At 26.5% G+C, this 22075-nt stretch overlaps 2 protein-coding genes across 2 annotated transcripts in view; one reads left to right on the top strand and one right to left on the bottom strand.

The window, feature by feature from the left end:
- Nucleotides 1-11289, top strand: part of LOC129963955 (sushi, von Willebrand factor type A, EGF and pentraxin domain-containing protein 1-like) — a 122610-nt gene extending 111321 nt beyond the window's left edge. The window contains exons 35-42 of the mRNA XM_056078581.1: nt 178-388; nt 2228-2592; nt 2692-2868; nt 5292-5477; nt 6283-6453; nt 9150-9245; nt 9985-10080; nt 11074-11289. Of these exons, the coding sequence (XP_055934556.1) occupies nt 178-388; nt 2228-2592; nt 2692-2868; nt 5292-5477; nt 6283-6453; nt 9150-9245; nt 9985-10080; nt 11074-11108 (1337 nt within the window). The 3' untranslated portion in view covers nt 11109-11289. The remainder of the gene's footprint in view (nt 1-177; nt 389-2227; nt 2593-2691; nt 2869-5291; nt 5478-6282; nt 6454-9149; nt 9246-9984; nt 10081-11073) is intronic.
- A 53-nt stretch (nt 11290-11342) lies between these two features.
- LOC129963956 (armadillo repeat-containing protein 7-like) lies at nt 11343-21809 on the bottom strand. Its single transcript, XM_056078582.1, has 5 exons — nt 21564-21809; nt 18585-18683; nt 15227-15295; nt 12733-12870; nt 11343-11573 (listed from the first exon to the last, which is right to left on the bottom strand). The coding sequence occupies exons 1-5, from the start codon at nt 21649-21651 to the stop codon at nt 11395-11397; spliced, it is 573 nt and encodes a 190-aa protein (XP_055934557.1). The 5' UTR covers nt 21652-21809; the 3' UTR covers nt 11343-11394.
- Between the last annotated feature and the right edge of the window lie 266 nt (nt 21810-22075).

Here is a 22075-nt window from a genome sequence, read left to right as displayed (position 1 = left end):
ATTACATACCAATTTTCAAAAAGTTTTAATGTTTATTTCAAATATTGATATTCTATTGCTAATCTTTAATAGTCTTAAACCCAGAATGGATAAAGTATGGCTGCATCATTTTTTTCTAAAAAAGTGCTCCGAACGTGTTCGGATACCTTAAAGTTGAATATCTTTTACCTTTTGCAGGTATCGCATGCGAATCCGACGGAAAATGGACTGAACCTCCTATGTGCGAAGTTTTACATTGTGAACCGCCACCAGATATCAAAGACGGAAGCGTCGTCGTTAAGAACGTGCCTGGGCTAAGTGAAGCTATTTACTCATGTAAAAAAGGATACAAGTTAATAGGATCACCAAAACATACGTGCATTGGAAATGGTGCATGGAATATCACTGAGTGAGTTTCTTTCTAGTCTGAAAAATAGTTGAGCAAAAATAATTTTTATATAATTAACTTTATATACAAAAAAGTCGATAAATCGTCTTCTTTTATATGCGACTTATATGACAACTGATATCTTAAGAAAGCTTTATGAACTGCAAAGGTTATGAAATGAGTCACATATTCTTATAAAAAAACTAGTCTCCTCGGGTGATCAGTTGGTTTTTCGGAATATTAGTTATATTTGATTTCAAATAAATCGTTTAGATATAACTTCATGTCCAAGACTCCGTTAAATTCTCTGACATTAAAGCCATGTTATTTTAATTGTATTACATATTTTGTTTATTGTGTACTTGAAGTTATATCCAAAGTCCCAAGTCCCAAGCGCGCTATTAAAAACATAAATATCATCGTTCTAAATCGCGCGATATTACAACTTTACTTTTGTAAACTACACAGTTCTTTAGTTTAAAACAATAAAAGAAAACCATATGATTAAACATTTGTTAAAGGATAAAAACGGTTTAAATTTTAGAGAAACAAAGTAAACTATTGTTAAAAATTACTCAAATAAATAAATAAAAATTGTAAAAATTCAGGAAAATTCACAAGACTATTAAGTTGGTAACATAAAAAAAAAAACAATTTTTCAAAATTTTGAAACGGTAAAACTTTATATTTGTGCAATAATAATTTCGAAAGTTATTGCAGAAAAAAAAAATCAAAATTCAGCTTAATTCTTAATGAAATTTTTTAATGAATTTTAATAATTTTTAATAAACTAACAAAATCTCAGAAAGAAAGAAAAAAAAAAAAAAACGTTCTGAGGTGCACATTTTCACACTCTCCAAGATATATATGTGCCAAATTTGGTAGCTGTAAATCATACTATCTGCCCAATAGATCGCAAGCACATAAAAGTACACATATTTTCCTCATTATTACTAGAGATTTCATCTAGTTTCAACAAAGTTAATATTCTTCTCTTAGTGATCCGTACTTTAACAGACTTTTAATTGCTAAATAAATATCTTAAACCAGTGAATAATCAATATTCTGATCAATTAAAATAAAGAGGTTTCTTTTTATCCAAAAATAAAGTTTCGAAATCGTTTACAATTTTTGAATTAGAATTAAATCTTCTTAATTTGAAATTTAAAAAATTGATTCTCGCTTCTCTGTCAGCTCTATTCTGCTTTACTTTTTTCTTTTTGCGGGTTTATGCAGCAGTAATGATTTTTTTTATTTTCTTCTGATTTATGAAGAAATAACGCGGACATGCGGAAGTCCAAACAATGATTAAAATATCTTATAAAACCGTTGCTCGAAATCCTTTTTAATTAATATCAATTTATAGAAAAGTTAAGTCTTCGGACATGTAACTTCTTTTCACAGGAGATCGAAACATTCTAATAATGATTTCAAAAAATAAGTTATTTTAATAAAGGGAGGACATGCCAATTCTTTTTTTGCACTGAATATTTCCATTAATAACAATTCAATTTAAATTTATCAAAATAAAGTTAAAAAAATTTCAGTAAAAAAGTAATTTTTTAATAAGCATATATAAAAAATCTAAATTCGAAAAAAAAAATCCTACAAAATATGTTATGGTAAAACATTTAAAAATTTCGTAACAGATATTCATTACCTTGTAAAAAGGTCGAACATAGATTTGTACTACTCATAATTTTTATGATTTGTCTCATAAAAAAACATTTTCGATTTAAATAAACCTGTATTTGAATAAATAGGATGATTATTTAAAGTTTCTAATTTACCTTCCTATCACAAATTGATAAAATTTAGTATAAATTGACTAGTTTTATAATTTTTTTAAAAAAATTTCAGCACTTACTGTGAACTAATTTTATGTGGAGAGCCACCATCCATAGCATTTGGCAAGATTACAGTTCCAGACAACATGACCGTTGGAAGTCGGGGCTATTACCAGTGTTTTCCAGGATTCCGAATAGTCGGTAGTACCACAGTGGAATGCTCTTGGCAGGGTCTATGGGAAGGAAAGCCCCCGCACTGTGTACCAATCACCTGCCCACCGCCGGAAATACCAGAGCATGGAGAAGTGGATGGCGAGGACTATTCATTTCAAAGCGCAGTGCTGTATACCTGTGACAAAGGCTATCAGATTTTTGGCAGAGATGAAAGATTTTGTTTGGAAGATGGTACTTGGTCGGGAGAGGTTCCTCTCTGTAGAAGTAATCATTATTTCCTCATCTGTATAGTTTATTTTATTCAATTATCATTCAAATAGGACTGGAGTTTTTTAATCATGATGTGTTAAATTTTTACAACAGAGATTTCTTGCGGACAACTTGATGTTCCTGAAAATGGCTATGTTGTGCAAGATGTCCCTGGTCACTATGGAGATCGAGTCACTTTTGCTTGCCATAAAGGGTATGAAATGATAGGAAGCGACACCGCAAAATGTTTGGAAACTGGAAAATGGGATAAACCTGTCCCTAAATGTGTTGGTAAGTAATTTTGCAATTGCAATGGAATCTCGCTTTCTTCATCGAATTCTTTACGAATCTTACACTCAATGCGAGAGGCTTTGTTTACACAGGAATCCATATAAAATAGAATAGTGCGTTCCATTCAGAAAATACTAAAAAATTTATAATTATGTAATTTATTATTTATAATACATGTTTTTTAAAAAGAATCTGCCTAAAGTTAGGGTAGTGCTACTAACCGTACGATGCAATATTAATTTCTCATCTTTCGGCATTTTCCTTGTTTTACTAAAAGGTTATTGCTTTGCTGTTATCCACATTTCCTGGCCAAATCTTATTCACAAGTTTTTACTGTGACGCAGAAAGCAGCTCGATAAACTCTTTGGTGGTACTGACTACGTTCTTTCCTCAGTTGATTGATACATTGCTATCCATTTCTAGGCCAATAATCTTGGCCAGATACACAATTTCGTCGATCAAGAAACTAGCTCAATACCCCTTTCCCTCGAGGTTGCGTTTGGCAAAGCTACTCAGCCAATAAATCTTCCAGGTATAAATAAAGATTATCTTCAAATAAATCCTCAACACGAATTTATACCCAAAATATAGACCATTTTTACCTACAACATCACAATGTATCCTCGTATCGCAAATCATTGTTCGTTATACGAATTACTTGATATGGAAGATACTTGCTAAGCTAGGCATGACTGCATATAAATATAATCCAACTTATTTCATTTATGATCCACTTTCGGATTCTAACATTTCCCATGGTTCTATATTCAAAGCAAATCCTATACAATAGAAACATAAAAAATGTAGGAAAATAAAATTAAAAAAAAAAAAGTAGAAAGAATTCATGAAATTTTTTTTTGTTCCACATAGTTATTCTGCTAGGTTTTAAATTTAAGCTAATTTTTCTTTCGTTGTATTTCATTGCTAAGATTAAAGAATAAAATTCACAGCAAACATTTTTTTTTTTTTTTTTTTTTTTTTTTGCAATCCCGGGATCTTTGCGAACTATCATGATTGAAAAAATCTTAAATTATCTGAATGCAAATACCTCAATCATTAAATCGATTTCAATTGCCTTCCATCAGCTCATAAGAAACACACACACTCACAAGAAACACACACACACACACACACACACACACACACACACACACACACACACACACACACACACACACACACACACACACACACACACATATTTGTGTCATCTTTGTATGGAATAAAAGCTCATATCTGTTCATGCATTTTCCATAGTATAAAAATGTAGTAAAATGATTAATTTTTCCAATTATGCATTTAAAGCAGTTAATTTTATTAATTTGCGAATGCATATAAATAATGAAAATATGTGCATATTATTTTAAATTATTTATTCAGATTCTTTCAGATATTTGTAACAGATAAGCCATCATATTTGCATAATTTTTGGAAACTTTATTCAATTTTAAGTTAAATGGTAGCATTTTAAAATATTTTTCTTTAATGTGCCTAATTGAACAATCAGTATACGAATTTGAAATGTTTATTACAAAACTACAAAATAAAAAAGGGAAAAAAAATGCTAAATAAATGTCAAATAAACAGCATTACAAACAACAACAAAAATGCTGAACTTCATAAAATAAGTTGTATCAAATATAAACAGCGAAAATAAAATAACATTGATTAATTACATAATAAAATGAAAAAAAAATATGCAAAAATGTTTGAGATATTAAAAATGTTGTAATTATTACATAAATGAAAATGAATTGATCTAAAAAATGATGAAACTTGATTCCGGAAACTATGAAATTCGCAACAAATCCATAAGGATTGCTGGAAATTGAATGTGACCGTGGGTCCCAGTCTGCTCTGGCTAGACTAAAATGCGGCCAATTTAAGTGCCTTACATTTGAAAGTGGTAAAATCCATACCACTTGTAAAAAATGCTGTGACCATTCAGCTTCACCAGATCACATTCTAGGTTGCATCGGACTTTCTAAGGAAGACTTAACATCCCCTTATTATTATATATTTTTTGGCAGTCAACAACCAACTGGAGCTGATCTGACATATGTCAGATCTTTTGAGGATAAGCAACAACAACATGAAATTCGCAATTCCATAGAAATATAGCATGCCTGAGCCTGAGAATAATGAATTAGAATACGTTAGCAATTATCAAAATTCATGCAATTTTTTTTTAGTTATAATCACCAAAACATTATTTTAAAAGAATAAAAATTTTATTTTTAAATTTACATATTGTAAAAAATATTAAATGCCAACTCAAGAATATGCGAGGGTATATAAATAAATTCAAAAATTCAAATTATCCAATTAAAACTTATGAAAAAAACAGTCAGAATTTTATCAAAATTTGTTTATATTCTTTTTTTGACTGGTATCATTTTTTTTCCTTCTAAAATTTTCTGCAGGTGTCACATGCGCACCACTGAAGCAGTTCCCACCCTATGTTGTTCCATTAACATTTAAAGAAGAAAAATTTGCTATTGGTGATAAATTATATTACACTTGTGAACCAGGTTTCAAAGCCTTTGGCGATCTTACATCACACTGCCTGGCAAACAGCTCATGGTCTATTCCAACAGGTGGATGCAAAAGTAAGTAAAATGATATTCAAAACTATTTAAGTAGTGCAGAGTACTATATTATTTTACCAAAATAAAATGGTTATTTACAATTTGCACTATATTGAAAACTTTTTTTTCTACTCTGTGCTTTTAATTTTATTTCTATAATATGCAATGTATAATACTGAAAATAAGTATAAAGAATTTTCTGAAAATATCAGGAAAATTCACAGAACGTTTTAAATGTTTCAAAAATATATTGTATTTTTAATTCGAATCATTAAAAGTAATGTCAATATTGATGTTTTTGGAGAGATTAGAAACATTCCAAAATAATAAGAATTTTTACACTGCCAAGATATTTCGATTGCAGTAAGAGATACTTTAATAAAAGTAATTCAGCAATTATTTCAATAAAACCAACAGTTGTGTTTAGTTTAAATATTCTTACATCATTTGTAAGATCAATGTAGATTAAATCAGAAGATATGCAGCTGATAATTTTAATAAAAAAGAAATGGCATTTATATTACTGTACGGATTTAGATGTAGAAGTTGCATATGAATACAATGATATCATTTCCTTAAAATTTATATAATGTCAAATAAATATTCTTTCTATAAGAGTAACGTTTTTTAAAACAATCAATGGAAAATAAATAAAAAGTACTGATCATAAGATAAATATAAAAAGTAACAAAATTGATGTGCGGAAAAATTCATAATTCTGAAAGATAAATGTAATTTTCCTGATATTTAAATGAAGAAATATTTTTTGTAGATGAAATTCCTTTCATCAAAGGTAACTGATGTTCTCATAATCTTATTCTTGTAGAGATGGCATGTGGACGCCCAAGAACTAATACTGGTGCAATCTTATTGGGCATGTCTTATCAGTACCGGGATAATTTGGTGGTAGTTTGTCCACCTGGAAGTAAAGTGAAAGGAAAAAAGATATTATCATGCACTGATAGTGGAGAATGGGATGGGAAAGCAGAATGTGAAGGTATGCTTACATATTCTATTTTTTGTATTTCTAGAAATAAAACATTCGACTTAATGCAAATTAAAATCCAATATATATATATTCATTGAAACTTAAGATTTATTTTTTATTATGTAACATTTCAATAAAAAAATTTACAAAGAGTCTATAGAGAAGAAACATTATTTATAAAAAAACGTTCATTTTTATATAAAGGTAAGTTATTTAGAAAATATCCATTCTTATATATAACATTTCTTATTTAATAATTTTTATAATATACAAATTTCTTGGATTGCCAATTCAGAAGTGAGCACTATACACTCATCCACGAGAAAAACACAGATTTTCTAAATAGAGACCAGCAAAAACTATCTTTGAGCCCTGTCTAAATTGAAAAGGCCAATATTATAGTAATTTAAAGCCCTCTGAAGTCAAAAGTCGCCTTTTCTAGCTGAAATTGAGCTAATATTGTGGTCAAATTGATATGTGAGTGGAATTGTTTAAAAATGAAGCACAATGCACTTTGGAAAGATCTATATTTTTGTAAAGATAAAAGTTACAGGAGATTCTATTTTCAATATCAAGCTGTGCAGTGGCATGCCATGTGGTTCTAATGAATCTAAAAACTGAAATGGATAACTAATAGATAAAAGATACACCAGATAATTTCCCTTGCATCTTTAGGTTGAGACTTTGCACAGCATTACAGTGTAGAGCTAAAATTTCTATTACTATTATCTCATAATTTCTGAAATTCACTGAAAGGCTTGGAAATATCTTTTAATATCTTCTGCAGATGATTTCATATTACAGAAATTCGAGAGGAATTCAATGTAATCTTTGTTGCCAATCTTATCAGTCAATATGTTCAGTGAAATATTCAATAAATATGCTGCTAAAAATATGAGTACAATATGTGCTGACTTGATCTATAGGCATTGACTTCAGAAAAACAAGCAAAAGTGAAATCTGCTTCGGATGCTATCTAGTCATTCATTTCCTTGCAGGTCTCATAGTATTCTATATATATCCTACATATGTGCACAGTTTATTTTCAAGAAAAATCAAACATAACAATTTTTTAAGAGATTATATTTTTACAATGAAAAAAAAATAATTTAAAACACAAAAAAATTACAATAAAAAAACAATCTATGAAAATTTAATTTTTTTAAGAGAAGCAACAAAAAAATTCCATTAAATTATTTTCTTGATTTTACATAAAAATGCTTTATTACAGTATTTACAGTAGTTCTAATAAATAAAAATTATTCTTTAATTTTAAATATCTCTACATCAAATGATTAAAAATAAAGGCACAGAATCATCATGTAAGTAGAAAATAACATTGGTACCCAAAAGTTTAGTATAATTGATAATTACGAGAATAATGATGGAAACCTAAGCTGGAATGAAGGAAAACGATATACAAATAAAAAAAAGTTATAAAATGAAAGAAATAATGCAAAAGAGCAATAATAATTCAGTTTGAAATGAAACATGAATAAAATAAAAAGGTGTTGCTGTAATTTAATATAAGTGGGATAATCTGACAGCCAAACACATTGCCTATCGATTCTCCATCTTTTCAGTTGTAGAACAGACATTGACGAGTGTGAAAGGATTGCAAGTTGTGTCTGAATACATCCTACAAATTCAGATGAGGTGAGTGAGCAGGCTACAATATGTGATGAACACCTTCCTGCTTCAAGGAAGGTGTTAATTAGGCTCGCACTGTGTTAATGCACATTATCATCCATAAACAACAAGTAAGAACAGACTGTACGTCGAAATAGGCAAATATAAGACTCAAGAATTTCATATCTATACTTTTAGCAGTTGTAGGCTTCTGTCTCAAAGATATGGAGGTCTGTTCAGTTGCCCAGCAGGATGTATACCCATACCATGACTCTCTTTGATGGAAAATGTCTTTCTGTGATGTTTTTTTGGTGAAAATGAGTTCCACTTTCTCGCCATAGTGTTAGTTGACGAAACTCTATATAAAAAGATTCAATACAAAACATCACATTGGCCAAATTCCAGTTTAAATGAGCTTGTTCATATGTAGATGAGAGAGGAATACAAACTGTTGGTCATTTGATATAGAGGCCAACAGAATTGAATCGTCTATAAGCAGTTCATCTGGAATCTTGAAATTCTGTGACTAGTGTGAATGCTAAACTCAGTTCTACGACGCAACTCTCCCTCTACGTCGCTATTGCCAAATATTGTTTTGGCAAACATTTGTGACACTTGGCCGACCTAGTACTGATCATCCGCTGACATTTCTAGCACTTTTAAACCTTTATTACAATTCAGAATTTAAAACACTTCAGTTAGAGATCAAGTTTTAAATTCCAGCATTTCAACAATTATTCCAACACGAAACAATGACATCTTTGTGTCATCATTGTTTTGTTAGTTGTTAACGATGTCCATTTGCTGGAAACTTGTCTGAATTGCCAAAGCCAATAAGCCGAATTATCTGCATTCCGACATACAATGGTGTTTCGCGTATGAAGATGTCATCTGAAATGTTTGGCATGATTTTCACCTTCAACAGATAATTTTCCCATAAGAAATTTAAACAAATTCACAATATTTACTCGTCCCCCCCCCTTTTTACAAATTATGTTTAGCTTTTGGACACCACTATAATTGATTCTTAATGATACAAGATTTTTCGAATGTAGAATGCTCTCGTATATTTTTAGGCATGTGTACCAGGCCATGTATGAATGGAGGCAAATGCATTTCGCCAGGATTGTGCAGCTGCCCGTCTGGATTTGTTGGAGATGTATGCCAACATGGTGAGTATAACAGAATCAGTCATTAATATTATACTGTACAAATAAATCTAATGGGTGTATAAATGGGACTACATTCATTTTTAAATGGGGAAAAAAATGTTTTCTATAGGAATTAAAGATCGATTTACACAAAATATTTTCCTTTCGAAAAATTATAATGTTGATCCAAATTTTTTTTTGGCAGCAAACGAATTCTATTAAGAAAAAGGTGTGGTTTTTTAGATGCAATCCAATTATCAAATCAATTTTTGATATCTGAGTGAGGAAATATATGTAAAATATAAATATATGTATGGAGCAAAACAAATAGTAATCTGAAGAAGCAAAGAGTAGGCAAATCCCAATGAAGTGATTCAAAGATTTCTTCAAGTGATCAAGAAAATGGGGGTAATTATTGTTATGTTGAAAAACAACTTTGTCATGTTTTTTTCCATATTCTTGGCATTTCTTCTTCAATGCTGCTTTCAAATTGATCAGCTGTTGCTGGTATTGTTTACTATTGACGGTTTTATCAAATAATGATTTCAAGTTTTTCTCTGGGATTTTTTTAACCATACTCTTTGACATATGTATATTGGAATTATAATTTTCAAATCACCAAATGATTTCTTTGCAAGTTATATATTTTTGCTACAGAGTTACAATTTATTTAAAAAAAAAACTTTTTTATAGAATTTTTCAATAAATGCCAAGACTATTTATTTATAAACTCTTACTTAAACTTTTATTTACCTTGCAGCTGTTTGCATTTTGCCATGTTTAAATGGTGGAACTTGTGTAGGGCCATACAAATGCAAGTGTCTTGATGGATTTGCGGGAACAAGGTGTCAGATACGTAAGTATTGATTCTCATTACATGTAAGATAAAGTTTAATAATTAAATATTTCATAAACATAAGTAGGGGGAGAGAGAAGTAGAAGTGTTGTATATAATTTTTTTATAAAATAAAGATTAAATTTATTACATTTTTTTAGTTAACAGATTTCATGCAACTATACTCGTATTCAAATTTAAGAATATGTTCATACTATGGCAAATAATTTACAATTTTCATATTTCATGAGGAAAAAAGGACAAAAGGCAATACTTCAATTCAAAATGTTTTAATTTCTGATTCTCTAAATTGTACAAAAGATATTTGTGAAGTATTTGTACAAGCTATGCAGCCCTAGATTTCATATACCTGATTTATTTGATTATAAATAAAAGTAAATGTTTAAAGCTATGAACAAATTTTATATTAACATTTAAGTTAAATTGTTTATTTATTTAATAAATAATGAGAAAAAAAATTCTGTAACTGTATATATTTAAATTAGTTTACTTCAATAGTGCTTTGAGATTTATTCTTGCCATTTGGCCACTTTATCTCCATTTATCCTTAAGAATTCTCTAAATTTGAAGGGTATGTTTACAATTATATTAAAATTAGTTAAATTTATACTAGTTAATATACAAAAATTTCTTAATTTCAAATCATATATAACCTTTTTGAAATAGCAGATGAAAAAATAAATGATAAAATAAATCAAAATTATCACTTACTCTTATACTCTTTGAGATTAAATATGATGCCTCAAAATTTTAATTACAAATGGACTTTTTTATGACGAAAATGTCTTGGGAACTTTCACTGGAAATGGTATTTTGTGTATGCCTATATAAATATTTCACTTTGTTATATTTTTGCATTTTCTAAAAATATTCATTTTGTATATGATATTTAACTAATCAACTTTTAAAATTAAACTAGATGAATATTTTAAGATATAATCATGAATATATTTATTTTATCTTTTGCTAATAGCTTGTTTTTCTATTCTTTAGCTCTCAATACAAGGAGAAGGCCATACCACAGGTAGAGAAAATAGCTACTGGTGGCTGATGGGTTAAAAAGGGAACAGCATTCATCTGTTCAATTACAAATAACAATTGATTATCATCTCATCTACATCCATAGACAGAGATTAAAACCATATTTGTAAAAATGTATTATCTAAAATTTTATAACTACTTTTTGTAAATAAATATTTTAAAACTATGTATTTTTAATATTAATAATCTTGAAAAAAATAGCCAAAACTTTTTAAATATGATTTATTTTACAAAAATATACATCATTTATACATAAAAAAAATTGATTTTCTCTCATGTTCCAGAATGAGAAACATGCTTATTGCTGTAAGTAGATGATAACATTTTAGCATTTTGAATTTGATCTGATGTACAATAATCTTGAAGAAATACAGAAGCTAGATTGGATATTCTTCTATTGTTACTTTCTTTAAATCTAAGCATACAATCTATAACCGATGCATTCGTTATAGCTAAGAGGGGGAAAGAAAAAAAAAAGCAAATTATCATTATGATTAAATCTCAGAAAAAGCTTAAAGATATTTTACAGAACAGATAAGAAAATAGTACTTTATCAATAAATAATGTCATGAATTCAAATCAGCAATATATATTTTAGTTGATTAATGAAATTGACATTGCTTAATGTGACAGCTTTTGATATCATTTTCTTTATATTACTAAAATCCCATGGTACCAAACTAACATATTCAAACGCAATAAAAAATATTCATTTTTGATCATTCATTTTCATATGATCAATATATCAGCTAATGTATTAAGTGATATAACATTAAGTAGATAATTGACAACCATCATTTCATATTAGTTTCAATGACTGTCTTCCATGGAATTTCTTGTTTCATTTGTAAGGAAATATCTAGGAGTCATTTTCCCCATGGAAAAATGACTCCATATTCTTTTATATGGATGAAGGGACAGTTAAGCTGCCAGATCTGGCTTGAAGCCCCATGAATCGCCGTTTCCTGTGTTAAATTACAATAAAAAGGGGGGTGGAATTGATTTCAGTGTTAAAAACAAATTTGAAAATCATGGCAGCATAAAAGTTAACCTGAAATGAGGTAAGCACCACTGTGGAACAGTAAAATAATTTCATAGGCTTTTTTAAATTTTGGAAAATAAGTTTTTTTATGAGCAAGACTTAGCAATAAAATGCTAATGATTTTGATAGGGATTATATATAAGATTGAAATGAGTAAAGCAGTTGAGATTTGGTGTGCAGTATTATTAAAAAAAAATTAAAACAATACAAGTACAAAAAAAAAAAATACATAAACTTTAATTATTGCTTATTGACAATATTTTTTTGTTTTTGTTATTTTTAAGAAATTACAGATAGTCTTAAGAAGTAATAAGTGCTTTTTTTCATTTGTTGAATAAAAAAAGATTTTTGCCTAATTCAGAAGTTTTGAGGTGATCATATTAAGAATGAGTTATTGTAGAAATATCTTCAAAATAATAATTTTAAAACTTTATCAAAATTAATGTTTACTGTTATTAAAGTCAACATTTTACAAATAAAGTTTTTTAGATTTATTAAAATTCTAGAAGCTTCAAAGGAATGAAATTTTAGACATTTGAATGAAAAGATACTCAGCAAAATGAACTAACCTGCCTTACTTTCTGGATAAACTAAAAACATCAATGTAGTGATTGCAGATAATACTATTTCTTCTCTTTCACTTGATAAACAATTGATAACTTTTTGAACACCACCTCTTTTATAAATCAACTGTTTTAAATTTTTATCTATAAAAAGTTTAGACAAAATTAATTTCAAGAGATACAATACAAAAAATTTATGAAAACTGGAAAAGATTATTTTTTCATCAAAGAAGAAAAGAATTCACGAATTAATTTTAACAAATTTAACTTGAAATTGTTAACAGTATCAAAATTTTATCCAAGTGAATTCTAAAAAACTCTGCCAGATTAAATAATCATGTTCAATTAATACATTCAACTTTCAAAGTTTTACATTATTAATTAAATGTATGAGCTATAGATTCCAGTTTTTAATTCAAACCCTGTTATATTCTCTAAACTCCTTATTTCTAGCTTATGGGTATGGTTTCAATATTTTCACAGACAAAGCTTTCTTGTTTTTAACAAAGCTTAAGAAAATCACATTGACCTATGATAATAAATGCTACAAAAATTCTCATCATCACTTTGATAAAAAGGATTTTGCATGTAATTTCTTGCTACTTGAAAATACATGTAATGTTTTTCAAAAGACATAATATTTTATATTTTTGAATATACAAAATATTTTTTTTAAAAAAATGCACTCAAAATGAAAAAAATATTGTAATAAAATTAATACACAGCATTTGATCATATTGTGCAAATGAATCTTTATTTATTAAATCTTGGTTTCATATTACATATAATAGAAATCTAAACCAGTTTATCCATGAAGGGCAAAATACAAATTTGTATTTACTAAAAATGTATAATACAAAATAGCAATATAGAAAAATTACTTGAATAAAACATTCTGGTGTCCTCGGTAACAGAAAAAAATAATATGGCCTTATAATTGAGTATCAAATACTTTCTCAAAAATAACAGTAATAATATAAATAAAGTGTAATCACAATAATAATAACTATATTTAAATGGAAAACATATTTCATATATTTAGCAAATTCAAAACATGTTTCATTTTGTTTCAACTATCTAAAGAACAATATACAAAAAAAAAAAAAAAAAAAAAAAAAAACCCTACATGGAAAATTGTGGTAAAAATAAAAGTGAGTGAAAGATATTTGAGTTCAACATAACTAAATTCCTTTCTACTCCTTTAGACCGTTTACTTCCTCTTTAAAAGTCATACAATATTGCTTTTATTTGGAGTGGCCTTTTGTGAATTTGCCATCATTTAAAATACTTTATAATGATATCCATTGATATACAATTGCTTTTTGATAACAAAGCAGCCATTCACACTATTTTTATCACTGCAAGCTTTCTTTCAATGCTGTTGTTATGGTATTTATGAGGTCTACATACAAAGACTCTTTAAGAAAATCTCATTCCAACATATTATATTATTCCAAAGCTGATTTTTGAGTTAAGTGAAATATTATTTAATTTTTAGAATAATTAAATAGACAAAGTAATGAAAAGATAAAAATTTTATGATACAATTATATATTAATCTTGGATGGATACCCAATATTCAACAGATTTTCATAAAATTGTTGAAAAGAATACCCTGAAATCATCTAATAAAAACATATAGAATATGAAGACAGTTTTGTAAAATTAATATTTTAAAATAAAAAAAAAATTCTTAAAGATATCCATAAATATTTATTTTAATGCATTGATTACAAATATATGTATCTTGATACAAATAGAAAATAAATAATTTTGTTTTTAATTTGTACCTAATTTTAAAAATATTACATCAAAAGAAAAAATAATTAATATGCTGATTTTGAAATTATATAAGTTTCAAAATTTTTTAAATAATATGAAAAATCAAACAACACATCTTCAGGCCAAATCATTCACTTCTGCTCAAAATGCAGATCTGTTTAAGGCTTAAAAAAATGTTTTTTAATTTGTATATTATATGATAAAATAATCATAAAATATATTAATCAATTTATAATTATTTAAAGATATACTTTCTAATTTACTTATTTCATTAACAGCTAGGTAATGAGAATGAAAAAAATATATTTAATCATAATTTTTAGGAAACAAAAACTAAGATTCATGATTGATTTTATCTTGATCATGGAGAACAGCAACTAGATTATGATAAAATAGAGAATAAATAATAATAAAGGAAAGATTTTTTTTTAAACAAAGATCTGAAAATGAGATTATTTCCTGTTATATTTGATGTTTAAAAGATAAAATTCACATTATTTCTAAACTGATAAAACACTTTATTAAAATATTGAATCTTTTTAACTGTAATGGTAGCTCCTTTAATAATGTTAGCACTAGCTCCTTTAATAATGTTAATAATATTTTTTTATTATTACATCTGCCTGAGAATAACTTTAGGAAGAATTTTAAATGCATTTTTCTTAGTCCAGAAAGCCATATTATAACAAGGAAATTGTTTAGAATAAAGTTCAATTACCTAAACAGAGATTGCAGATACCACCAATAGCAAATTCCACCAAATTTTTATTTTCATCTTCAAGATTATCTGGAATATTTTTACAACATTATGGCATAAAATTATATTAAATAAATTATTTGCTAATGTTTCATAAGTTATTTCAATTGTTTATTTATTATAGGAAAATATTATTATAATCTAACTATTTCAAAGATTACTTTATACAAAAAAATTTACACATTCATTGACAATTATAGTCAATGAATGTGTACATTTTTTTGTGTAGAGCTGAATGAAAAATAAAATCCATTCAATGGACAAAGATGGAATTTTTCTGCTGAAAAGGCAATAACATATTTTTAAAATGATTAAAATAATGATAAAAGAAGAGATCAAAATATGCAAATTCTAGGTTATTTAACATCAAATTTAAAGTGACAGAATTTATTATAAATTAGAATAATTTGATTGATTTTATGATTTAGGAATAGTTCTAAATTGCTCTTACGCCAAAAGACTGTTTATTATTTTTGCTTTAAAAGTCACTCTTTCTTTAGACTTTAAAAGCCTATGTCATAATACATGTACCATATGAAAAGATATTAACACTACGGATTTACTTATCTATTAATAATACATGATTAGCTTTTTTCCTTGGAATATTGATTGTATTAAATTTCAACTAAATCTCATGCTATAACTTGATGTTCAGAATTATTTAAAAAAAAAAACGTTTTTAAAGCTTTTGTCTTAATAAATTTACATCTTTCTGTTTAATGAGCATATGGATTTTTGTCATAGAATTGAGTCCCCTCACATCAGAAAGACACTAAAAAAAGTGTATGCATAATTTATTTCAAATTGCATGTTAACCTTGTTGCAATAATATAATTTTATTTTTTGATTCCCTAAATAAATGACAGATAATCAACAGATTCTTTCTTCTTTAGCTTTCAGATTAGAAGAAAATCCAACAATTAAATAATTGATGAAATAATGAAATTTTATAGCTTCTTTGAGATTTCTAATTGATAATTACACAATAAAATTTTATAAAACTATGTAATTTTTAAAAAGTGCTGAACTTTAGGGGAAAAAAATTAGATGCCAATTGGCATTATTTAAAAGATAATTTTAAAATGATACAAAAATCCATTTTGTGCAATAGTATCTTCAGAAATTTTCATGGAAAAACACTCAAATCTTGTATATTTTTTAATTAAAATTTCAAAATAAAAAAAATATGCCCAGACAGAAAGCCCTAAAGCATATTTGTGTCGAATTTGGTAGCATTTTATCAAAGAGCATATCTTACATGGTGTTAACAAATAAATGCACTGTCTCCTTTATTTTTTACAGAGATAAAGGAGAATGTGTGACTATTGACACTCTACCAGGCAAACTAAGATTACCAAATTTGGCATAAATATAGCCTAAAGGTCAGATAATTTCTGTCATTTAAAATTTAACTCAGATTTTGACATTCTTCCAGATAACTTCTAAGATATTAATATTTTTACACTATTTTAAATTTAAAATATTGTCTATTTAAAGATAGCAATTTTTTCCTGAATTTTCATAATTTGTTAACAATATATCTAACTAGCATAATTTTCAATTATAAGTCCATTTTCATTGTTCAACAAAATTAAAAACATCTTTATTGTTTCTTCAACACTTTAATCCCTTTTATTAAACTATTTCTTTCATTGAGGAAACCTAAAGAAGAAAGACTCTGTTTATTATCTATTCATTGTATATGAGGAATAAATACATGAAATAATAGTATTGAAAAAGGTAATACATAATTAGAAGATTACAATTAAAATGGCATTGTGATGTCATAGAATTTGATTCCATTTGGAAGAATCATCTACACAATATACAGAACAGGTTTAAGACTACTAAATAATATGATTAAATGTTCATCATATTTTTATGCTAAAAAATAGCTTGTGCAGGAAATTATGAACATCAAATTATACATAAATGATTTAAATGAAATAAAACTTCATCAATATTCTTAACAAAGTAGTTGGTGTAAAGATGGATAACAAATAATATATTTTATTTGTTTTTAAATTTATGATGTTATAAAAATGCCAGTAAAAATCCTATTTTTACAAAATAATAATAATAGTAACAATAATGCAATATATTAGAAAAATTTCTGAATAAAATTTATCTAATTTAAAAAGAGGCAAAGTATAGACAATAATTATTAATCCTCCAGAACACTGTTTACTTTTTTTAAGTATTCTACAATTTCAGCAGATTAGAGGTGTAATAAAATAGTAATGAATTATTTAAATATAAAAATTACTATAAGCAATTTAGCAAGTTCCAATGATAAAACAAAATATGTTAAAAAGCATTCTCGTGAATTTCAAAGAGAAGTAGGTTTCGATAACTTTACCATTTGCTTACACAGTTTACCAGACAAGATTAAAATATTTTTACATTATTAATAACAGTTATTTTTAAAATTTTATTATAATAGTAAAAAATCATTTAGAATTTGATAATGAAACTGAAAGTAAGTCAATTTGTAGATATTTTACAGGATCTGGATTTATTAATTCATGTTCTTCTGACTTATTAGTAAAAATAAATAATCAATAAGCAACAAAATCTATTTTTCCATTTCAGAAGCTATATTTAGTAATTTTTCATGACATCCTAGTGAATTAAAAAATATAATGAGAATTATTTCTAGATTTCAGATTTCATTTTTTGTTTTGCTGTTTGTTTGATAGCCCTAATATTGTTCAGCCAAATATTTGCCAATAGGATACCATACTGAATTAACTTATCTATAGATTCTAACTAAGTAATTCTTCAATTTTTAAATTAATAATAATTTTTAGAAAATTAAGAGCCCCAATTGCATAAAAAAGATTATCTAACTTACTGCTTCCTTTTATGGAAAATGAACTAATCTGAAGGCTTAAATTTAAGCTTGAAAATAGATAAATTTGTTAAAACACAAACAAGAAAATTAAACATTAATTTTGTGTTTCAATCATATCACTAGTAATGGGTTAAAATTTAAATATTCCAATTTTGATAAGAATAATTTTTATATGTGGTCATTTTGTTTTAAAAGTTTTATTTATTTTAATTTGTTGGAATTCTAATTTGTATTTGTTTCAGAGCAAAAAATACTGAAATTTTAAGATTTCTCCTTTTCACTAGGATGTTACTCATAGTCTTTTTGTTCATATTTGACAGTTGACACACAAACAGAATATTAAAATTATGAGGGAAACAAATTAATTATTAAACAGCAAGAATTTGTCTAAATATGACTTATTGCATTTAAATATAACTCTTACATATTAAAAGGGGAGAAAGTGTCATTTTAAATTATATTTACCTAAAAAAAGATCCACAATATTTAATTCTTTCATGTGTATATAATTATCTGGATCATAAGCAAAATTTCCTAAATTAGCCAGAACTTGCTCTTTAGCATCTAAAGAAAACACAAAGCATAAATAAATAAAAATTCAGCATTCAAAATTTAAAAGTTTCATACTTTGACAATATTTCTAATCTTATTTTTTCACTGAAAACTGAAGTATAAGAAATATATTTTTGTAGAAAATGCACTGACTATTTTTATAACTATATGACACTACTAAAGAAAATGTAAAATACACAGAGAGACTATCAAAGAGAAACAACTATTTGTAAGTTTTACTTTTATGCTGTTTTAAATAAAAACAATAGTTATAGCAAAAATATGAATAAAAAGACGAATTGAACGAAGACGAAAAAGACGAATAGCAGAATATGATGAATCATATTAAAATGTCCATAAATAAACCTGATATTATGAATGTAATAAAAACTTGGTACTCAAAAAGCAAATAAACTCTTTTTTTTAGTAAAATAAATATTTTTTAAGACTGCAATTCATTACTAAAAAAAAAAAAAAAATTATAAAAGGGGTTACCTTGAGTATTCCATTTAAAATGTTAACTTAAAAGCCAATTATGAATATGCGCTATGAGCTCCTACCAACAAACCTCAGAATTGTAGCATTTGAAATAACTTCTCATTTCCCAAAATCCTTCTTATTAAACCAACATTAGAATATTTAGGCTGCACATATTTAATATACATCAGGCCTATACTACTGATTACCTATTAAAAAATTACAAACTTTCAATATTAAATAAATGCCCCAACCTTATGCATGACAGAAAGAAAATAAAAATATATACTTTCTGCTAATTTAACAGCAATCAAAGTGTATGCTAAATCTTTTAATTTTTCATGAATGTGACAAAAATAAAACTAAATGCCAATTTCCTATCTATAGAAAAAGAAATAAATGTTTTCTTGTCATTTTAAAATGCCATCTCTGTAATCAAAACACTATCAATGTAATATTGCTGTACAATATATATATATATATTAAATATATACTGCACACTGATACAATATATAGGACATTTTAAAATAACAAATCCCTGACTTTTTTCTTTTCTGCTGATCTAGTTATTCTTAGAAGTATAACTGATATATAAATCTGCATTTAGAAAGAAAAGGCAAAACTCAGGACATATTTCACCATAGTAACACAATGAAATCCCAAAATAAATGCAGACAAGCATATGAATAGGTATCAAGAAATGTCATGCCTATCAGTGTTGGCAATTTACACATACTAAAGAAACAGTACATTTTTACAATGAAGCAGGTGTAATTAACGATGATTATCTTTGGATTATAATCATGAAATACAGTAGCATTGATGTTATTGAATAAATTTAAATCATATCAAGTATTGTTACTAGGATAATAAGGGTAAATTTTCCAGCAAGAATATTGTAAGTAAATTAATATAATAATTTTTAGCTCATTTGGATGAAATAGAAAAATTTTAAATCCATGTATACCCATGCTCAGCAGCTAACATGAAGGATAATTATCTTGTTTCTTTTTCAAAGAGTTTCAGAATTTTCTAGAGTAATTAAGAGCCAACTGGCGAATAAAGAGGATAGATGTTTTGGAATCGGACAAACAGATTGAACATTTCTTCATATTTGTTTATTTGTATAAAGAATGGGAATGATGAGAAAATTATTTTACTACCTTTTTAAAATGTATTAAAAACATTAATCTTTTGAAGAATGTCTCGGTATGTCATGACAGGGGACCAAAAAAATCTAAGATTATATATTCATAATAATGAGATAAAATTCTAAATTGAATGACAGTTAAAAGAAATTTTTAGGAGGGAGAGCACAAAATTAAAATTTGAAAATTACTTCACAATCTTCAATGCTTTTCAATTACAGAATTCTAACTGCCTCCAAACTTAAATATTAGCATTAATATGTTAAAGACATTTTTTTGCAAGGATTTGGCAAATTTCTATCTGGTACCCCAACAAATACAAAAATACCCAAACTATTCTATCAAAAAAAATATTGATATAGTAGTGATACAATGTCTATCTACTGAATTAAATTAAATTATAATAACATATCCAATAAAATGAGAGTCATATTTTATATATATGATAAAAAATGTACATAATTCAAGAAATAATTCAATTAAAGTATTAGAATTATCACTAAATATGCCACATATATAACTATTGTTAAAATTACTTAATATTGTATAACTTACAAGCATAATAATGAAATAAAATAAAATGAACATGAAATCTTAATGAAAAGTTTATTCATATCAGTACATTATATGGCTAAAGAAAGAAGTTTATAAAATTAGAAGAAAGATTCAACAGGACATCACTTTTCTTAGTGCACTGTTTCAGAACAGTTTTGAAAATAAAGCACTACAGAGCATCGCTTATTTTAAAAACAAGTACAGATTTTTTTAAAATACACAAATTTGAAAACGTTTGTGTAAAAATATGAACAAGATATCGGCAACTATATATAAGTTGAGATACAAATTAGTTATTTAAAATGTCCTTCAATCAATACAAATCAACAGCATAAGCAATCTATTTACATATTAGCTTTTAGATATTGAGAATTTAAATTGTAAGACAAATCGCGACTTGATATTATAACTACATTTAATGAACAAATTAAATACCCATTTAATTAATTTAAGCAAGTAATGCATAAGTTGTAGAAGCTTCAAAACTAACTAAAAGCTGAAATCGGATAAAAAAGTACTTAAACAATAATAATAACTAACTACATTTTTTTTAGAATAACAAATTGATGAATCTACATAATTCCTCTGTGTATAAAATCTCTCTAAAATTTTCATCGAACCATAACAATAATCCTAAAAATAAATTTAAAAAAAGTAATTAAGCGAACTTCGCGTTTTCAGTCCAGAAATTTAAAAATGAAACCGTGAGTACCAACGGATGATGTATCTTGAAATTCTGTTACTAATTCTCTCAAATATAAAAACCGTTCTCTTGGAGTATTTTTCTGTCTTTTAGCCATTTAAGAAGTGCACTTATTTTTGATAAATGACGAAAATTATAATAAAACAAACCCTAAATATTTTACTTGATATAATTCATGAATCTAAATACCGCGGTATCGTATATAAACAAAACAGAGAATCGAAACTAAAGTTACAGCCAGCTGTTCATCACACCATGAAATCGAAAACAGATTTCAAAGTTTTATTATTTGTTTAAATAACTTCATTTCAAAATGCTTTTAGAATAAAAGCTCATCATTAAACCAATATTCAAAAAAATTAGGTAAATGTTTTTTTTTAAATATTTTTTTTCTACTTTAAATATATTTTAAGTTTTTAAATCAAGAATTGCATAAATAATTATCTTAAAAAATATCACCTTTTCATTATGTTGCAATATTATTAAATCTTATTTTTTTTCATTTTTATTTTTTTTATTGA

Source organism: Argiope bruennichi, chromosome 3, assembly GCF_947563725.1.
Source record: "Argiope bruennichi chromosome 3, qqArgBrue1.1, whole genome shotgun sequence".
NCBI lineage: Eukaryota > Metazoa > Arthropoda > Arachnida > Araneae > Araneidae > Argiope > Argiope bruennichi.
Note: the sequence above shows the minus strand (reverse complement) of the source record. Positions and strands in the feature narration are given on the sequence as shown.

Coding starts and splice junctions, on each gene's coding strand:
- LOC129963956 (XM_056078582.1), bottom strand. CDS start 21,651: ATGGCTAAAAGACAGAAAAATACTCCAAGAGAACGGTTTTTATATTTG. Junction 15,296..18,584: donor TATTGTGGATCTTTTTTTAG/GTAAATATAATT, acceptor AAAATATTCCAG/ATAATCTTGAAGATGAAAAT. Junction 12,871..15,226: donor TATCTGCAATCTCTGTTTAG/GTAATTGAACTT, acceptor AACTTTTTATAG/ATAAAAATTTAAAACAGTTG.